The sequence below is a fragment of the Teleopsis dalmanni genome, chromosome 1, assembly GCF_002237135.1.
Source record: "Teleopsis dalmanni isolate 2A chromosome 1, ASM223713v2, whole genome shotgun sequence".
In the NCBI taxonomy this organism is placed as follows: Eukaryota; Metazoa; Arthropoda; class Insecta; order Diptera; family Diopsidae; genus Teleopsis; species Teleopsis dalmanni.
The window spans coordinates 187682148-187703805 of NC_051846.1; the positions used below are offsets into that span (position 1 = coordinate 187682148).

The 21658-nt window shown below is 25.3% G+C and overlaps 3 protein-coding genes across 8 annotated transcripts; 2 read left to right on the top strand and 1 right to left on the bottom strand.

The window, feature by feature from the left end:
• Positions 1–463: 463 nt before the first annotated feature.
• On the top strand, positions 464–10194 carry LOC119670801 (modifier of mdg4). Of its 2 annotated transcripts, none has more exons than XM_038081210.1 (5): positions 464–1106; positions 1184–1715; positions 1795–2034; positions 2875–2985; positions 9905–10194. In XM_038081210.1, the coding sequence occupies exons 1-5, from the start codon at positions 837–839 to the stop codon at positions 10123–10125; spliced, it is 1374 nt and encodes a 457-aa protein (XP_037937138.1). In that variant the 5' UTR covers positions 464–836; the 3' UTR covers positions 10126–10194. The 2 variants fall into 2 exon arrangements, with proteins under 2 accessions (XP_037937138.1, XP_037937139.1); XM_038081211.1 differs by lacking the exon at positions 9905–10194 and adding an exon at positions 4065–4561 and having other exon boundaries at positions 472–1106.
• Positions 10195–11908: 1714 nt separating this feature from the next.
• On the bottom strand, positions 11909–18939 carry LOC119670802 (serine hydroxymethyltransferase, cytosolic). Of its 3 annotated transcripts, none has more exons than XM_038081213.1 (4): positions 18437–18939; positions 13659–13861; positions 12913–13571; positions 11909–12553 (listed from the first exon to the last, which is right to left on the bottom strand). In XM_038081213.1, the coding sequence occupies exons 1-4, from the start codon at positions 18596–18598 to the stop codon at positions 12009–12011; spliced, it is 1569 nt and encodes a 522-aa protein (XP_037937141.1). In that variant the 5' UTR covers positions 18599–18939; the 3' UTR covers positions 11909–12008. The 3 variants fall into 3 exon arrangements, with proteins under 3 accessions (XP_037937141.1, XP_037937143.1, XP_037937142.1); XM_038081215.1 differs by lacking the exon at positions 18437–18939 and adding an exon at positions 18006–18095; XM_038081214.1 differs by lacking the exon at positions 18437–18939 and adding an exon at positions 13933–14039.
• LOC119670803 lies at positions 18010–21407 on the top strand. Of its 3 annotated transcripts, none has more exons than XM_038081218.1 (6): positions 18010–18099; positions 20038–20185; positions 20244–20420; positions 20479–20670; positions 20739–21011; positions 21077–21407. In XM_038081218.1, the coding sequence occupies exons 2-6, from the start codon at positions 20051–20053 to the stop codon at positions 21152–21154; spliced, it is 855 nt and encodes a 284-aa protein (XP_037937146.1). In that variant the 5' UTR covers positions 18010–18099; positions 20038–20050; the 3' UTR covers positions 21155–21407. The 3 variants fall into 3 exon arrangements, with proteins under 3 accessions (XP_037937146.1, XP_037937145.1, XP_037937144.1); XM_038081217.1 differs by having other exon boundaries at positions 18026–18099; positions 19968–20185; XM_038081216.1 differs by lacking the exon at positions 18010–18099 and having other exon boundaries at positions 19745–20185.
• Positions 21408–21658: the final 251 nt, after the last annotated feature.

A 21658-nucleotide genomic window follows, 5' to 3' on the forward strand; every position in this document is an offset into this window, starting at 1 on the left:
TTATCTTATAATAATTGTTAACAGTACTTACGCGTTTCTTTAAAATCGGAAAATGTAATAATTATATTATTAGCGATTTATAAAAAAAATGCTGTGTTGCTTACTGCTATTTTTTGTCCAAAACGTACTAGAATTGTAGTAGTTTGCTCCTAAAAGGCGCACATTTTGAAATTTATTACTAAACAACACTGTTTTGCCTTAGTGCCGGGGCACAAATACGCCGGCTCTCATGCCGGAGTTTGAACGGCCATATTGTATTTTTTCTCATTCTCAAATTTAAAATTTGCATTGAAAACAACAACAATTGTACTCATGCCGTGTCCGAGACACTCTGCATAACATGGCCCTAAGAAAATAATAACTACTATAACTAATACTTTTTACAAGTGTGAAAAACTACAGTTACTAATTGCTTACTTATGTATTTATACATATAAATATATTTCTAATATGTTAAATACGCCATAATTATGGTTCAATTCATTGAAACTGAATACACAGTAACACACAATTGTGTTTCTCTAACGAATGCTACGCTTTCCATAGATAAGATCTGGCAACCTTGTTTTGACATCAGTCAAACGCGTACATAAAAAAATTTTCGTAGGAAATTTCCTGAACTGCTGCTACTTTCCATTAAAATATAAACAAAAATAACTTTGTATTAGCGTTTTTTGGAAGTAAATTTTTAAACTAATTGAGATCTAAACGGTGTTAGTGTGTATATTGAGTTTACTATTAACTGTTATTTACAATTGATCTAATACCATTGTGTGCTTGGTGTATTGCATCTGAAGTGCTTATATTAATTGAATTAATAAACGCACTGTACTAAAATGGCTGCAACTCAGCAATATTCATTACGTTGGAACAATTATTTTCGTCATTTAACTTATGCTTTGGATAATCATCGCACCAATGATGATTTTGTGGATGTCAGCCTCTGCTGCGATGGACGAAAAATTAAAGCGCACAAGGTTGTATTGTCATCATGCAGCAGTTACTTTAAAGAGATTTTTAAGGAGAATCCCCATCCGCATCCAGTTATCATATTTAAATTCATTAAATTTGAAGATTTAAATTCTATAATAGAATTTATGTATCAGGTAAGTGCGCATCTAATTAATTTACATGCGCTCTAAATTTGTATAAACAAATAATTTTTTTTCTTTTACTACGAAAGGGTGAAGTTAATGTACAACAAGAGGCGCTACAATCATTTTTACAAACAGCTGAATTACTTTCCGTACAAGGTTTAACAACTGAAGAAAAAGAAAAACCAAAGGCTCCACCACCAATGGAAGAACAGAAACTAATAAAAAATATGCCAAGTACCACGATTAGACCAATCACTGAAACTGGTACGGCAACGCAAACTATCGACTTGCCAGCAACTTCTATAATAGGACATCAGTTACAAACACAACAACAGACATCGCCACAGCATCATGATGTACAAACTCAAGTTCAACAAATACAAGTTCAATCGCCACAACCAACTGTTCCTCAGGCACAGACCACACATCAACTGCAACAACAACAACAACAGCATTTACAACAAACTCATATTGCCCAAAATACAATCACCCTGCCAGCAAATTCAATTAAAAAGCGTAAAATAACGTTTTCTGATGATGATGATAATATATATACCACCGAAACTGTAGATTTTGTTAAGGAGGAACCTAGCGTTGTTAAATGTCGCATCAGTGATTGTGAGTTGTATATTTGTATACAGTTTTGTATTATGATTTCCATTTTGTTTTTATTAAATTATTATTTTGTTATATTAAGCTACTGAAATGGCATTCATACGCAATAATGTTAAACTAGACATGCCGGAATATATTCATGTGAATGACATGGATGACAGCCAACAGTTGTCTGATACGCAGGTAACCACACAGGATACAACAACGGTTACACAAAATGTAACGCAATACACGTCAGAATATGAAATACTAACTGAGTCAGAAATTGAAGATAAATTTCATCACGCTGATGCCGATAACACCGAAATAAGTATTGAAATGGGTAAGTTATGATGTTAATGTTGAAATAGGTAATGGTTTATGGATTAGGCTAAGGCTTTTATACACTGCGAACAGCTTAATCTATTGCGCACCCCTTTGTATTTAGAGATTTATTATCTCGCGGAAAAATGAACTAGGTCCTTCGGAGGGGTCCTTCATCCTATAGTTGGTATGCACCTAAAATTTTCTGCTTTCTGTGGCCTAGTACATCACAGTTGGTGTTCAGATGTTCCATAGACTCTTCCTCATCACATCAGGTGCTTCTATCGTCCGTTTGGATACGAATGACGTCACGCTTTGAGACAGCTTGACTCTTCCATTCAAATAGAAGGAAACTTGAGAAGTCTATGTATTCCTATCTTGGACCATATCAATTTCACTCTTCTACCCTATAATAGAGTGCTGCAACAACCTTTTTTGTACTTGCTTTTAATTTGATGTTTAGCTACACTAACAACAACGGCAGTTCTACTGTTTTACATTTTATGTTCTCATCTATCTGTTTTCATATCCAAAAGCACACACTTATTTAAGCTCTATTGGTTAAGGACTTCTGTTCATTAAAGTATTTATTGCATCTCGATTCTGGTTATTATTAGTTAGTCCCTATCCAAACCTTCACTCTTCACTCCTACAATCCTACTCTTATCTTTAACCTATTCCTCTTGTAATCCATTCATGTTCCTTCCGGTTTACAAAAAACATATAATGTTATTCATTATAAAGAAAAAAGAATGAATTCTCAATGATTTCTAAGTTAATGATATTCTTAACTAATTATTACTTATTACTATATTACTTTGATTTAATATAAAATATTAATTTTATTATTGTATTTTAGGTCGTTTACTTAATTCGACTTGTACAACTACTTCCACAACGCAGCAGACTCTAGAAGAAGGCACCATTGTGACGACACTAAAATCGATTGGAAAAAATAATACCCAACCAGGTATATTTTTGCATTATTTAAATAATTTATATTGTTTATGATAAATTATGTACATATGTTTTGTGTTTAAATGTTTCTTTAATAAAAATGGGCATTAATTAAGTTTTTAACATAATGATTAGAATTTAATTATAATAATTTTGATAACTTTTTAAATAAGGTAGAGGTTTATATATGTTTAAAACAATATAAACAATAATAAAGTTGTGTATTCAATGAATATGTCTCCAAAGGTTTCAATGTATGTTTTGTTTCTGTTAAACTTATTATATTTTTATTATTAAGATTATGGTTCTCCAACAAGATAGTAAAATGATTGTATATAATACATTAATTTCATTAATTAAGCAATTAAAAAATAAATTTTTTATATATGTATTTAATTTTATATATATATAGAATACTTAAAAAAGTATTATAAAAAATTTTAAAAATATAGTAAGGAGCCAATTGTTAATATAATAAGTGTTTATATTTTTGAAATAATATAATTTGTATTTTATTGCTTTCTGTTGAATTTTAAAAGATAATGAATTTGTTGTTTATGAAGTAAGAAGCCAAAGAAGCCTTAAACCTTCGGCAAGGATTTATAAAAATAATAACTATATAAAATTTTTGAGGAATAAAACACTAAAAAACAGTTTATAAAAAAAGCTTTAAACAACAAATACATTAAATATTAAATGATATGTGTTGTATATTTAGTTTTTATATTGTAGTTTTGTTGTTAAAGTACTTAAATACAGTTTTTTCAGTACTTAATGTAAGCACTTAAACTCCTCATATATCAGCAAATTAATTTTAATTCATAATATAGTTTATTTTAGAGCAATTTGTAGTATATATTTGGCAAAATTATTTAATTAAGAATATCATATTAGTTTCTGATTTGTAGTTTATAAAGTTAGCAATATAATTCTAGCTTAGGTAGCTATACGGTGTAGTCCATTCAGCGCTTAAATATATTAGTTCATCTACTAAATGCAATTAGTTACTGTTTTGCTTCTTTTTTTTTGTGTTTGTTATAAGCATGCAGTATCAAAACGTTTGACTATATTGTACTTTTTATATATTTTTAGATTTGCCAAATAATAAGTGGACAGAATGTCAGTTTTGCAAAATGGTTATAACTACGGTAAATCTTTGGAGACATATTCGTACACAACATACACCACAGCCTCCGCGTCAATGTGAACTATGCAATAAAAATTTTAAGAATAAATACAGTCTACGTGAGCATATACGTATCTCACATGAGCAGAAAATCGCAGTGAAGACGGAGAACTGATTGACAATTTTTCATTTGCGACGAGCTGTTGCTCAGGATATAATGCAGAGTAGTCGCAATGATTAATGTACTTTGAAAATTAATTTTGACGTATCAAAGAATTGATTTTATTTAATGAACAACAAAAAAGCACATAGATTTAAAGAGCAAGAGATGTAGAAGAGTAAATATAGTGCATGAAAACTTACAGGGCATTAAGTTCTTAATTAATAACAAGTATTGTCATATAAACTTTAATAAAGCAATTAATTGCTTTGAAAAATAAAACAAAAAAAATAATTTGCAAACGTCCAGTTTTTTTAAAAGTAAAATTATTAAGATAAAATATATGTTCTTTTATTTTAATTTATTAATTTAAAAAAATAATGCTGAACAGCAGTCCTGGCAACTAGTATTATTTAATAAAATAAGAAAACAAACACTAGAATTTGGTATAACTTTTACTATTATTTGCTTAAGCAAGTTTAAGAACATATTCTTACTATTATTAGAATATAAATTTAAGTAATAAATTTAGACAGAAAATGTAGATCATTTTCTACATTTTATAATTAAATTTTATAATTATTAAAATGTAAATAAAATTTCGAACAAAAACCCAATTTAATAAAAAAAGAAACATTCAAATAAAATAAATTAATATAATAAAAAATTTAAATTAAATAAATATAAACAAAACTAAAATAGAAATAAAATTAAAATAAAAAAAAAATTAATAAAATAAAAAAAATAAAACAAACAAAAATCAAATTTGAAAAAATTATTTTGATATCTATTACATTAAAAAAAATAAAATAAAAAAATTTAAAATAAAATTAAAAATAAAAAAAAATTCTAATTTTGATATCTATTAAAAAGTAAATAACAAATATTTATAAAATGTGAATCATAAAAATATAATTAAATTAAAAAAAATTAAAAAGTAAAATATAAAGAAAAAATAATTTTAATAATTATTATAATGTAAATAAAATAAATTAAAAATTAAAATAATAAAAATAGAATAAAGAAAAATAAAATAAAAAACAAACAAAAAGTAAAATTAAATAACAATAGTAGTTAATGATTAAAAAAGACAAAATAAAAAAAAAATTAAAAAAAGCAAAATATAAAAAAAGTAAAACTTTATAATATTAAATAAAACAATAATTTGGGTCGCTATCAATAATTAAAATATATTTTTAAAAAAAGTCTAATAAATTAAAAATACAACAAAATAAAAAATTAAATTTTTATTTTAGTTTAGTTTTATTTAGTTTTGAATATTTATTTATATATGTGTATTTAAATAATGAAAGTCTTTTTAATTTTTAAACATAAAATTGAAATTGAATTGAACGTTGAAGTAATTTATAGTAATATAGTTCTATTTTTGTTAAATAAATAACTTGTAAAATACTAGTTTCTAACAAATAACATATTTTAATAAAAAATTAAAAATAAATTTGGAACATGACATATATTTATTTTATTATTATATAAAATTCATTTATATTAAATATCAATCTATAATTATTATTAAGTCTAATTTATGTACATTGAAAAATTTAAATTAATTTATGTTGTGTACTATAGTTGTATAAAATAATATTTATTTTAAATTTTATATATATTAGATTGCTTAAGAGAAGTTTATGAAATTTATTCAAACTCGAAATATATTGTATATTAGTGATCATTTTAAAAAATTAATTATAATAATAAAGTATACTTAATAATTATAATAATAAAGTATTTGTATAAATTTTACAAAAAAAATAAAAATTCAAAATTTTTTTATAACACTAAAACATTTCTTGAAAGTTGATTTTTTTAATAATATTGATAAAATTAATTTTTTAATAGCATTAATAAAATTAATTTTTTAATAATATTAATAAAGACTATTTAAAAAAAGAATTTTTTAATAATATTAATAAAATTTGATAATATAATATTAAAATTAATTTTTTTATAATATTAATTAAATATTTTTAGCTTTAACTAGAACAAATTTAATAACATTAATACCAACATTAACGAGTATATAAGTATTAAAAGGTTTATTTTGCATGATATTAATATTTCTCCACATTTCTCCATAATATTATTATTGTTGAATTAAATTTTATTGCATCAGAATACATAAATATTCAATAAATTCCATCAAATTTATAAAAGAATTTAATACAATAATAATTATATTTAATTGGAAATAGTGCACATTTTAAATAAACTTAATATTTAATTATTATTCAAGTATTATTATAGTACACTTACTTTATGTGATTTAAATGTGTGAATTGAATTAATTATTTTATGTACAAAACAATTTTAATTATATATATATAACTCAGAGAATGTGCTTATATTAGTTTATAATAATTAACTTGCTTTACGTCATATATACAATCAAAAATAATAAACAGTTTTGTACTTAAAAGTTAGTTATCTCCATAAGATATATTCATATAAATATATTAAGTGCTATTGCCACATATTAAATTAAGATTGAAAACCAAAAATTTTAATAATTAAATTTATCATTAAAAACTTATATAACTTATTTTATGTATTATAATATTTTTGAATTATTTTGAAATTTATAAAAATAATGATTCATTTTAAAATTAATTAATTACACTTATATATATTTGCTTTTTTCATAATAAGGCCGTGTGCGAGTTCTAGAGATTTTTTGCACTGCACTTATGTATATATTTATTTATTTATTTATTTATTTATTTAATGCACTTATTTATTATTTTTGATTAAAAGTTTTCAAATTTATTTATTAAACATCTTATAAAATTTTCACAATGGTAATACGTAATTTACTGAATTTTTATCTAATTTTATCTAACCCTATTTGAAATTTTGGTAAATACCGACATTAGCTGCTATACTACATAATTTATTATTTCCCTCAATTTACTCGAACTCGCACACGGCCTAAATATTATTTTACCTATTTTTTTTGTGCTAATATATTTAATTTAATTTAAAATTAATTTGTTAATTTCATGATTTTTTTTTACTTTCAAAATTAATAAATTTATAAAAGTTATGATTATTTTAAAAACTCATTAAATATGTTTAAAATGATTATTATTAAAATTATTTTTTTTCATTATTAATTTTAAAACTTTAATTATTAAAATTATTTCATTTATTATATTAAATATTTCTCCATATTTTTAAGCAAATAAAAGCGTATATATTATAACAATATTGTTTTGGATACATTATAATTAACATTATATTTTTAGATTTATTATAAAATATATGATTTAGATTTATTTAGTTTGTTATATATAAAATATGTATTTTATATACTTCTCTGCATATAACTATATACAAAAGTATATAGTTTTGTATTATTATAAAGCAATTCGTAAAATCAAACGTTATATTATAATTATTCATTTGTTTCACATAATGTAAATGTACTATAAAATTTATTAGTTATAAAATATTTATTTTATATAAATTTTAGTTTTTGCGGTTCAAAGATTTTTAATTAAAAGTTTTATGATTTATTTGAATTTTTATTATTTCAATAATTTTTAAAATATATGCAATTCCTGTTAGAAATTAATTGAAGAGGTATTCCTTTTATGAAAAGAAACTATTCTAAAAAGTACATTAACTTATTTGTTTAAAACTTATTTGTTTAAAGTTAGAATAATTTAAATAATCTATATAAAAATATACAGATTAACTGAAACTTTGTTAATTAAAGTTTAGTTATAATTTTTTTTTATAATTAAAAATAGTCTGGTTTTTAAACTAATGAATTTTCAATATCAACTTCTACACAACTCACTCAGATTTAGATTTTTTAATTTAAAAACATATTCTAATGTTTAAAGTTCGGCATGAAATATGGTAAATAAAAAATTATAGAAATTTTTAGCGCATATTGAGTTTAATGTGTTTACGAAGTTTGATTCGAAGAAAGTTTTAAAAAAAATTTTTTTTTAATTAAACATTTTTCAACAAATATTTTAAATTTAGAACAAAAAATATATAAATAGTTCAAAAAAATGTTATCATACAATCAAGATCGTGAAAGAAACTGCATCTACATCTGCATCTTTCTAAAACCTGTCTACTGTATAATTTGCTATCTATAGTAGATTAATCTAAGTCTAAAATTATTAAAGTTTAAGCATACTTTATGTTATTAACTGTATATATTTATAATTCTTTTTAAATTAAAATAGAAAAATATTTTGAGTTATTTATTTGTATATAAATTGTGTTATTTTTTAAATTTTGTATTTTTAAATACATATGTATGAAAAAATTAAAAGAAGTATTTACTATTGATAAGATCAAACGCTGTAGCTATTATTGATGTATTTTTAAAAATAATTTAGGTTTAATATTTAATATTAAACAAACGAACAAACGATGTTATATATATGTATATATATAAATGTTTGTAAAACAAATTCAAATATAAAAATAATATATTTATTGAATAAAGAAATAAATTAAATATAATATATGTATATAATATATGTATATATTATATATATGTATATATTATATCATGTACATAATATATATATAACTGTATATAATTATATATATGTATATATATTATATATGTATATATTAATAATATGTATACATTATATTATATGTATATATTATATATATGTATATATATATATATGTATATATTATATATATGTAAATATATATTATATGTAATATATGTATACATATAATACTATATTATATATATAATTATATAATATATATATAATATATATATATATATATATATATATATATTATATATATTATAATATATATATATTATATATTATATATTATATTATGTAATTTATCTAATTCATTGAAAGCAGTCACGTAGTCAGGGCTGGAGAGGCGAAATTAATCGAAGGATATGTGTATTCGTGTATACATATATCTATTTATTATTAATGTTTTATGATAGAGCTGAGTGGTAAATCAAAGTTTATCTGACAGCCCCCGAACACACTACATAGGCCAGTAGCGCCTAAGTGATATTTAAACGGACGTTCTCATAAATTAATATCTCTCCATCTATGCAATGTTGCTAATAACCTGTTTTTATTGTTCAATCAAAGTACTTTTCTGAAACGGACAGTTTTCTTTATCAGATAGAATAGACTGGTCTCATCAATATCCTTTTAAAAGATATTTCACTCCTTGTATACATAAATAATATATATATATTGTATAATATATAAGAAAATTTATTAGTAATAATATTATATTTATACACATACACAAATGTATGTATAATTTATTTGTATATTTATATATATATATATACAATTATGTTTATTTAACTATGTATATATATAAATATATACATATAATATGAAAGATGTATAAGTAAAGTATTGATAAAACAAATATTGAAAATATTTTATATTCTACAGTGAATTAATTTTTAAGCTATTTATGTATGTAAATGTAATTTAAAAAAATTATAATAATTCGTATTGTCCAATAAAAATGTATGTACAAAAAAAAATTACCAACTATTTTATATATTATTTATTAAATTTAAATAGGTTTCAACTTCAACTATTTTATTTAAAAAATAATAATAACAGTATTTTTATTTATTTATTTTTTTTTTTTCAGAGGAATCTCTTTCTTGCAAATTTTGTAGTCGGAAATTGCAATCTATAAATGCTCTACGTCGACATATAGCGTCGAGGCATACAGATATTTCCAGTAAAGACCATACGTGCACAATTTGCAATAAAAGCTTTAAAACGAAATGGTCACTCTCAACCCATAATTCACGATTCCATCGCGATGCAAGAGCCACTAAAGAATGCATCAAAATGGATTATGTGTAATATATGTTATAGAATAATTTTAATTTAGTTTTAAGCTAATATAGTATTGATGTAGGTTAATTACAACCAAACTCGTAAACATAAAAAAATATAAACTATTATATATTTTCAATAGATTTGAAAAAATTTTTTTAGTAAATTTTTATATACGATAACTTTTAAAGTATTAGGATAAGTAGAAAGTTAATTGGTAGTATTAATCCTATTTTATATTTATTTTAATGTAACTAATAAGTTAAAAAAAAAATATTGTAAATTACAAAAAGATCAAATATAAATATAAATTTCTTAAAATAAAAATAAAAAGTTTTAAAAAGTATTGTATTTATTTTTCAATAAACAAAATCAAAAAATTATAAAATAAAAATTATAAAAAATACAAAATATAAATTACCATATATACTAAAAAGTCTTAACTATAACAATACATTATGCCACCGTTATTTTTGTAACTATTTTAGGAATCCAAGATATGAAAGAATTCTATAACACGCAGAGAGTAAAGGTTGTTTCCATCAATCAGATGTTGGAAGTACATGTGTACGATCAAGAAAAGAGAAAAAATTTGACAGGATGTTATAAACTAATTTGAGTTTAGGTGTATGTCAACATGTTTAGTAGATCCCTACCTCCAGGCTGCACTCATCGATCTCTTTTTTCCTATGATACATATATCGACACCTATTGTAATGGACCCAATATTAATTAAGTCGAATATAACTGTAAACTTACAGTTGCACTGTAACTAAGTTTTCTAAAGCCCTCGTCTAATATCTCACAGAAAGGACGACGTCTTCTCTATGCCGCAAGAACTGTACTAACTAACTTAATTGAGATCAGCATATAGTCACATGACATATGGCAGTTACTTATCACGGATAAAAGCGTTAATTCCGAATGTGTGCCCCAACCTTAACTCTATCCTCACGATATAGCCTATCTAATTTTTCTTTCTCAACGCATACATAAACTTAAGTCCAATTGATCTTTGGACTCGCCCCATAGAAGTATATGTGTACAGGATGTTAAAGAAAAATGAATCTAGGCATGTTGAACTCACTTATCATCCTTCATATAAAGAAATCTTACCACATTCACAGCGCAAAGCCATAAGTCAGAGCTGTAGTTAGTCCACACATTGTGAAAAGACCTTGTACGTGGCACACGTGTTTTATTTCCAGAGATGTCAGGTAAATTCCAGTGTATAGCGTTGCCTTTCAGAAACTACTAATATAAAAAGTCCTAATCTCTTGTTTATGTTGTTGTTGTAGTTATACATACACAAAGCTAAATACTAGCTCTTCTGACTTTGGAGGACATAAGGTCATGTGTACAGACGGGTGCTTCTGGGACCTAGATTTCGACGCTTTTATAATCTCTAGTTTATAATCAACGTCAATGGTGAATTTATCGGTTGACTTCAGATAGCCACGCTTTAATGTACGCAACTAGAAAAGCCTCTCACGCAGCGAAGTTGGGTGTATAAGAGTACTGCGTCAGGTGGAAACCCGATACCGGGTTGTTTTGACAAGTTATTCAGCATATAAAGAGATCTACGAACAGATGTTCCAGATTTTAGTAAATATACAATTATCTTACTCAGTTCAATCATATAAATTCTTTTTAATTTGATATCAAGAACAAGAGTAAATAAATATCTGAAAGGTATGGGTTACTTATACGACTGTCGTTCAGAACTATATTAATAAAAATAAATGATTAATTCGATATATATACAGTTAATGTGGCTTAGCACTTCCATTTGCGATTAAAACTCTAAAAATCTGATGTTATTTAAAAAATAGAAATATTTATTTCAAAAATAAAGTATTAGAATATTTAAGCTAAGTATAGCGTTTCGTATACAAAGTTATAATTATGTTTTATAGATTTTCCATGCCAGGCAGTGGAAATTTAGAGCTGAAGCTTTCAACTTTGCTGCGCAATGCTGCAATTTTATTTGAAATATCGGAATTATTTTTAACAGCATCATGAAAATCAGCCAATTTCGGTCCAGAAATTTTAACAGCTTCAGCACAAATCTTTAAGGCACCATCGATATATTCAGCAACGACATCAATATCTGTTTCTATAAGACCACGAGTTGTCAGTGCTGGTGTACCCAAACGTATACCAGATGGATTAAGTGCAGACTTATCACCGGGCACAGTATTTTTATTACAAGCAATATTGACTTCTTCAAGCACATGCTCAGCACGTGAACCAGTCAGACCAACATTACGTAAATCAATTAAGATTAAATGCACATCAGTGCCACCGGTGACTATGGTATAGCCACGCTTTTGTAAGGCCTCGCAGAGACGACGTGAATTGACAATAACTTGCTTTTGGTATTCAACAAATTCAGGAGATTTGGCCTGTTTGAAGGCAGTAGCAATGCCAGCAATAGTATTATTATGTGGACCTCCTAGAAGTAAAGAAATAGAAATATTGAATTTGGGACATGCTTAATAGGTTAAGTATATTACAATGACGTATAAGGAAAGGAGAGAGATTTATTGTTCTGGTCATTATTAACAGAAAGGCGTATATATATAGAGCATATATGCTACTCCGTGAATACACTATGTAAAATACATAGCACATTCTATATCCTTTAATATTTTATATATATATATTTTACATATATATACTTTACATATATATATTTTATAGTCTATTCTATATATTTAACTAATATATATTTTTTTTTTTTGGGTTCCGAAAAGATGTATCGTCATGAACGCCAGTTACTCTTACTACTCCTCTGAAATAATATCAACAAACCTTGTAGAGATGGGAATACTGCGTTGTTAATGCGTTCCTCTAGGTCATACATGATTTTATCGCCGTTGGGTTTAACTTTGCGTACACCTTTGCGGAAGAAAATAACGCCTGCACGTGGACCACGCAAAGTTTTATGTGTTGTGGTGCTAACAATATCAGAATATTCGAAAGGTGATGGTATCAAACCGGCTGCAACTAGACCAGCAACATGAGCCATATCAGAGAATAGATAAGAATCGTTGGCATCACAAATCTTGCGGAATCGTGCATAATCCAAAACACGCGAATAACAAGAAACACCAGCAATAATGACTTTTGGTTTAAATAGCTTAGCATTATTTTCTAGTGTGTCGTAATCAATCAGACCACTTATAGGATCTACTTTATATGGCATGCTCTCAAAATAAATTGAAGTGGCAGACACTCTCTTACTGGGCGTCATGAAACCGTGTGTTAAATGACCACCATCTGGTAAATCTAAACCCATAATACGATCATGTGGTTGACATACTGCGGTGTAAACAGCAAAATTAGCTGGAGACCCTGAATAAGGTTGTACATTAACACCCCATTCTTCTGGATTTAAATTGAATGCTTCCAGTGCACGTTTTTGTGCGAGACGTTCTATTTGATCAATAAACTCATTGCCACCGTAATATCTAATATAAAATAGAATAATATATATAAGATGTTAATTGAGAGTTATCTATATTTAAGAGTTATCTATAGGAAATCTCTATGCTTACCTCTTTCCGGGTAGACCTTCTGAATATTTATTATGTAAGCAGGAACTCAAACATTCGAGTACAGAGTAAGAAGTGAAATTCTCGCTAGCAATCAATTCCAAACCAGTAGTTTGTCTTTTCTTCTCCTCCTGTATGATGGTCAAAAGTTCTTCATCGATTTCGCTTAATTTTGAATGCAGTATTTTAGCAGAACCAGACATTTTCTGAAATGAAAAAAAAAATAATTCTTTTAAATTTATTCCATAATTGCAAAATAAGTGCAGTTTTTTAATACTTTTGTAGCCATTTTTATCAATAAATATTAAATAATTTATGAACTTGTAATGAACGCTGCCCCAATAAAAATGACGGATCGATTTTTATGTTTTCCAATATTTATTAACAATTTTTCTTAAGATTGTAAATAAAAAATAAAAATATTTGAAATGAAGTGCAGAGTTCAATGCGCCGACAGATAATTCGCGATAATTGATCTCCAAAGTGGTGTGTGTCGCTGGTGGAAAAATATTTTTCACTATTTTTGTTTTTATAAAAGATTTTATTTTTTCCTTGCAAAAAAAAATATTCTCAATTCATAAAATAAAAAATTATTATTCTATTTTTATATTAAGGCTTATCAATTGTAAATCCACTTATGAAGAGTCTTCCAGTTAGAAGGAAAAGTTGTCAAGAAATGCAGAGTCTTTGAACACGAAGCGGCCAATTGAAATGTTCCGGCTTTACTGAGGCCCTCAATTTTCAAATACCGCATTTTTAAGAAATCTCCAGTATTTTGATTAGATAATAGAGTGCGAAAGTGAGAACAGCGACAATTGGCTTTGAGTGTGTAAGATAAGCTAAGAAAGTTTTCAATTTACTTAAGAAATTTATACCATTTTTTTTTAAACAAATTATTACTTTTTTTTTTTTGATAATTACTTTTTAAAATTTGCTTATGGCTTGCGCCAATATTAGAATCAGGTGAGGTTCCATCGCTGTCTTTATTAACATATTAAATTTATAAAAAAAATTTTATTATTTATTATATATTAATATATTTTTTTTAATTAAAATTCTTTTTTAATTCCAACTTATCTTTTTCAAAATAATCAATACCCAGTTTAATCCGGAATTCAGAATTAATTGATAAGGGAAAAAAATATCACATATATATATATATATTCGTTGAATATGCTTAAGAATTATATACATATTTAATTAATATATATATGTGTATATATATAAGAGGCACACGATGGTTTTAAAAATTTAAAAAAAAGAAACTTTAAATTTTGTAGTGAGACAGACCATCTATTGCTAATTATGTACCGGTGAGGTTAAAATACTACCGTTTTTTATGTCTTTATAAAAAAATTTTTTTTTTTAAGTTTAAAAAATTATTTTCAATTCATAAAAGAAAAAATATAAATATACATATATTTTTTTTTAAATATATAAACTAAACATATTTTTATATTAAAGCTTATCACTTCTAAATTCACTTGTGAGAAGTGTACTAAGTTTGATGAAAAAGTTGTCAGTAATTTTCTAAAAGTGTTTTGTTACCAAAAGCTTTAATTCCCACCGACTTCTAAAAGGGCACTCAATATTGTATGATTTATGTAGCAAAAAATATAACAGAAGTTACAATAGGAATTCAAATAAGGATTGGATAAGAGCGTAAATGGATCTTAATGAAAACTATTCTGTGTCGATCTGAGTTTGATTATTTTAGTGTCTAAACCTCTAGTTATGGATCTTAATGAAAACTATTCTGTGTCGATCTGAGTTTGATTATTTTAGTGTCTAAACCTCTAGTTATGGATCTTAATGAAAACTATCCTGTGTCGATCTGAATTTGATTATTTTAGTGTCTAAACCTTTAGTTATCTGTTAACTGGAGCTATGGCACTGTCATGGTTCCATAATCATTTTCATGGTTATCGACCTATGCCCACGGTGTATTGCCTAATGACAATATCCGAACGTAATGAAGGCTAGTCATCGGATACACGCCAAAAACAAAAAGGTATATACTTACATATAAAAAATGGAAACATAAAAAATAACCATTAATTTAACTATAAAAATAAAATGGAACTATAAAAAATGGAAATATAAGAAATAAAATAAAAATAAAATTGAAACATAATGGTAAATTACAAATAAATATAAATGTAGCTAAAAGAAAATGACCATATATCAAATAACCCGACTTTAATGACTGTTAGAATGTTTTGTATGTTTCACATTTCACATGGTTTTTAACCATATTAAGTAACTAATATTGAATACGAACAGGAGTTGATCGCCCATACATATAGACAAATAGATTGTGAGACCTAGATTTGATCGCTCCTGTCAGACTCTAGCAATCCCCAGAATGCTTATCTAAGATTCTCGCTTATATCTTCTTCGTAAATACTTTTTATTTTATTACAAAAGAACAGAAATAATTGACTAGAATAGGGAGAATCTCACCCATTTCCAATCCACCCCACTCCCTAATTCCCTCCACCCTTACTCAACCATTAACCATCCATAAACTAACCCATGTATTTGTTGTGTAATTTCTGTTATCTGCTTTACAGATCCATTGAAAATATTACATGCTCTACTAAATTCAATTCATAACATTTAGTAAAGTTCTTCATTCTTAACGCAAGCAGTCAATGCCCAACTTATTCAATATATTTGTCTATATTAAAATAAAACCCAAGGTTCCCAAAAAAGCAAACAATAATATATTTAAAAAAAATAGATAATGATAAAATGCTGTCTAATAGCATTAAAAATATATAATACGGATGGAAAAGTAAGGTTCATACTGGAGGCCAAGGTTCATACTGGACTTCAGTGCCAAATAAGAAGAAGAATGGAAAAGCAATTCTGCAGAACTCTATATATAGAGTTGAAGCTGAAAATTGAAAATAAGCTACTAACTTATGATTTAAAATAAATTGTAAGCGGAAATAGTATATATAAAAATAAATTTATTTATTAACAAAGTTATAACATAATTATAAATTACATCTAACTAAAATTTATAGAAGCTATAGCTACTTGGCTTAAGCTTATTGGTTTGAAAAAAAAAGAAGCGTATTATAGTTAGGAGCTAGGATGGCAGTGTGGTTAAAAATAAATTTAATTTGTCGGATTAAACTGAATAACATAAAATGGCAATTTAAATAAAAAGTTAACCCAAAATATTTTCTAAACTTACGAATTTGTTATTTCCAATAAGACAAATAATATAAATCAATAGCAAATAAAGTAAATCAATAACTCTTTATTTTGATGGATGTGCTAATAAGAAACTCTAATAGTTCCAATTTAATATGCAAAAAAAAAAATATTGCAAATTATAAAGTAAACTGTAAATTAAATAATAGTTGATATAAACATAAAAATATTTCAAAAAATATATGTAGGCACATCCATGTACCATATAAATATAATGAATAAAATATTTTTGATACACTTTGCTTAACGACAGTCTAATGATTCGCATGTTTGGCAGAGCTGAGATTAGAAATACCTTATCTAAAATATTTATAGAATAGATTTTTTACGTTATTTTATAGGTCTCCCGCAATGATCACGTTATCTGTATTTTAGTAGATAAGTGAACTTTAATTGGTAATCTGATTGAATATTGTAGATAATAGCAATAACGTACTATATAAAAATTAGACAAATCTTTTATAAACACATGTTTGAGAAAGGTCTAATATGAGTCGATCAATATATATTATTTATTTTTTAATAAAACATTAATTTAATAATTTTAAAAAATGAAAGCTTTTATTATAATTTATAGTTATAGACATTTAATTATTATTAATTTTATTTAACTGCACTATTCATCACTTAACAATAGTTAATCCTATAATTAAATGTACTAACAATTTTCTTTGGACTTGACAGAAATAAATTAATATAAAGCAACAAACTACATTAATCCTATAATTAAATGTACTAACAATTTTCTTTGTATGATGAAATTTAATTATAATTAATTATAACTTAATCACTTAACAGAAGTTAATTAATATAAAGCAATAAACTATATTAACCTAATAGTCCAGTTTCTTATTCTTAATTAACTTTAAAATTAATTTTAGTGTTAACTCAAAAATAAATACATATTAATCTTCTAAATATACTAACAATTGTTTTTTTGGTTAACGAAATTCAATTATAATTAATTTCACTTGATCACTTAACAGAAGTAATTAATATAGAGCAACAAACTATATTAAGCTAGTAATCCAGTTCCTTATTCTTTTTTTTAATTTACTTTAAAATTAATTTTAGTTTTAACTCAAAAAATATATAAATTTTAATGTTTTAACTAAAGGTACTAACAATTTTCTTTGGGTGTCATCTAATAACTCATTTGCCGCAAGTTTAGGGATGAGAATTTTTTTTACAAAAAGATCGGCACGTTTTGTGGAACTTCGTAAGTTTATGTGTCACATTAAACCACATTTTATTACATAATATAATTAAACACAATAATTGAAACAAGATTTATTTTTTTTTTAAGTCACCTCACTGCATACAAGAACTAATCAAAGTAAACAAATAAATTGACCGTGAAATTAATAAAATAAACGCATGCCGCTAAAGCACTCACAAAGAAAAGTGAAAACGTGATCTATCAATAATACACTAATATAAAACCACTTTTTTTTTATTTATTTAGATATATATCACTTTGCTTTTATTTTCATATTACTATTTTAAATTACACTAATAATAATTCTATACAATATTTAATATTAATAATGACTTACCGCTGAATAATTTACTGCCGATCTCGTGAAGTTTAACGAAACTGCAGGAGTTGCCAATTCACGCAAATTACTTTTTTGTATTGTATTGCAGCTTCCAATTTGTTGTCTTCTAAATGTTGTTTTTGTTGTTTTAGTAAAAAAACGGCGAATTGTGGTTTGCATTTTGTAATCAAAGCTTTAGCAAAATGACTATCACAATAAATAATGTAATGTGATTTATAAGAGATACTGAGTGTCCACTTCTAATTGAAATGCAAATGCTTACTAAATAATTAAATTTTTAAGGTTTTGTAAAAAGATTTGTCAAATATTTTCTTCTTAATATGTTTTACTGATAAGTAATACGCGTTCATTGTCAAATTGTTTACATTTCACTTTTCTTTTTTTTTTTGTATTCCTATATGCACTGATAAACTTTGACACTTCTTTTAATGATGGCAATTTATATTATCTTCTTTATTTTTGTTTTTGGCATTTATATGTTATTAATTCATGCATTCAATTTTTGCTAATTACTAAAAATAGAGATAACAACAATACACCCAGCTGACTTATTTTTAAATGTAAATATTTCTAGAGCTGCCAACACAACCTAAATTTTTGTAGACTTTTTCTTATTTCTACGCTTTTCCATAGATCTTGAGGAATTTTATTGTTTTCATTTAAATAATTACAAATATATAAATAATCTTATTATTATCTGTTTTAGTACCAAAAAACTAGTAAGACAAAACTAGTTCGGAAATTGAACAAAAAATTTTAAGCAAAATTAATAGTTATCTGACAGATATTAGGACTGAATTAGTTATTAAATATTAAGATCGTAATTAGCAAAACAAATTAAAAGTATTAAGTAATGACAGAGTACACTCAGTATAATAGTACATTCAAACTATGTCATTTATGCAATGTTCATTTTTATTAATGATAGTGATAATGGGTGTTTTCGGTGGTTCGCAAGTATGGCAAAAAACAGCAAGTTACTGGACAATACTGGCGAAATGTACACAAATACTATTTTCTCTATCTAGGCCAGGAGTTGTATACTGGTCATACACTTCGATCCGTAAAGAAAAAAGTGTTACCAATCTAAGAGCGGACTATTGTGAACATTCATTGGAAATTTCAATGAATACTGTATTCATAAGTCAAAAATCATATGTAATCAAAAATTCAAAAATTTCATAAATTTAAAAAATAGGAGTAAAAAAAATTTGTTTTATTTTGAAATTCCCAACATTCTTACCATTTCTTTTAATTCTGCATTCATTTTAATTTTCAATTTTATATGAATTATTTATTTTTATACAAAATGTAATTTGTTTGATTTATGTGCACATATGCAAGGTTTGCTAATTGCTAAAACATAATACTAGACAGCTTGCAAAAGTGATGCCCATGTTTCGCTTGGTGAATATAGGCCAGCATGCATTTTTTGCCACACTTGCGAGCCAATGAAAACGCTTCTATTAATTAGAGAAACTGTCAAACATATTTCTTTTTATTATCTTAACGTTGGCAACCTTTAAAGCAGGTTTACCAACACTGATTGTCAATAAACAAATTAGAATTGTTTTCGTTTGTTGAATGTGTGATGTTAGAATTCCGGATATAATGGAACCAATAGAAAGATCAGAAAATCCGCTTATAGCGAAATGTGTCAACACTGAAGATGTAATAAATTTTATTAATAATTCCTGTTTATCCAAAATGTGTCCGTTTCTACACAAAAACATAGAAACGGTTGATGTAAGTAAAATATTATCAAAAAATGCTAACAAATTTTAGAACTTTATTTTCTTACCAGATTTGCAAAGGTTTTCTTAAATTGATAGACGAAGTAAATACCTTTAAAGAATTAAAAGATTTGCTAGTGGTTGGAAGCATGGTATACTTTCACAAACAAACTATCTACAATCTGGATTGGCGGGATAATTTATTGTTGCAGACGTTCCGTGTTGTGAATACTGTACATCCTATTGAAGTATATGAAATCATTATATATCATTACAATAAAAACTTATATTTATTATTATTTATAGATTCATATACTTTGCAAACATGTATGGGACAGCTTGGTAACTAAGGATCCGGAGTATATTTTAAATTTACACATGATTTGCCGTAGGATTGACACGGAAGGCGTTGCGCCGAAACTGATTTCTATATGTTTAGGATTAAAAATAATCGCTGAAATATCTCAAACTAAAATGGATTTCTTTTGTTTAAATAAGGTTAGCTAGTATTATTTTGTTTTATTTTGTAGTAATTCAAATATTTATATATATTATTTACTTTGCAGTTAAATAATTTATTAGATATGCTAAACAAAATCAATATTGGATCTCTTAAGAGACCGGAGAGTACAAGAAATACATTCATATTGTTTACTACAGTCAAATTTATATCTGCGAAATTGGTATCTGATAGTGAACTCCTTGAATGCATTTATCCACAATGTTTAACGCATAAGACCGAAATAATTAAAGGAATACAAGAGTGGTTGCGTTATGTCCAAGAAAGACTAATGTCTATTTCCCGTCAAGAAAATAAATACCAGATTTTCAATTTATCGGTACGATTTTTAATATATACTTATAATTTTATAGGTATTATTTATTTTTTTTATATTTATTTTAGTTGATTCCATATATGACTATAATAAACGAGTTTAAGAATGGATCGGATGAAGTCAAATATCTAAACATGTCTACCTAATCAAAATTAATTTTATTTATTCATCCATTTTTATCTATTATTTATTTAACTAATTAATTTTTTTTATTTACAAGTTTTGATTTTGTTTAAATTGTTGATATAAAAATTTAAAACATATTAACCACCTATTTTTTATAAGATAAGTTTGTTTTGTATATATTTATGATTTTAATTAGTAATGTTAAAAACTTAATTAAGAAGAAGTATTTCAAATAATTCTAATTCTCATATGAATAAATAAGTCAGTATTATATAGCATAACAATGGTAAAAGACGTTTTTTATTGCGGTTACGATCGGATATTACATTAATAAAAGGACTTGTATGGTATTTGCCTATTTCTGAGAATTACGCTGTTGATTATTTATTAAATCAACATTCAAAATCGATATAATAACCAAAACTAATCGGCAACTTCTTACAACGTCAAAGAACTGACTTATGTTTATATATACCTTTCGTACTTAGATACTTGGCATACATTTTTAACGATTAAGGTACGCT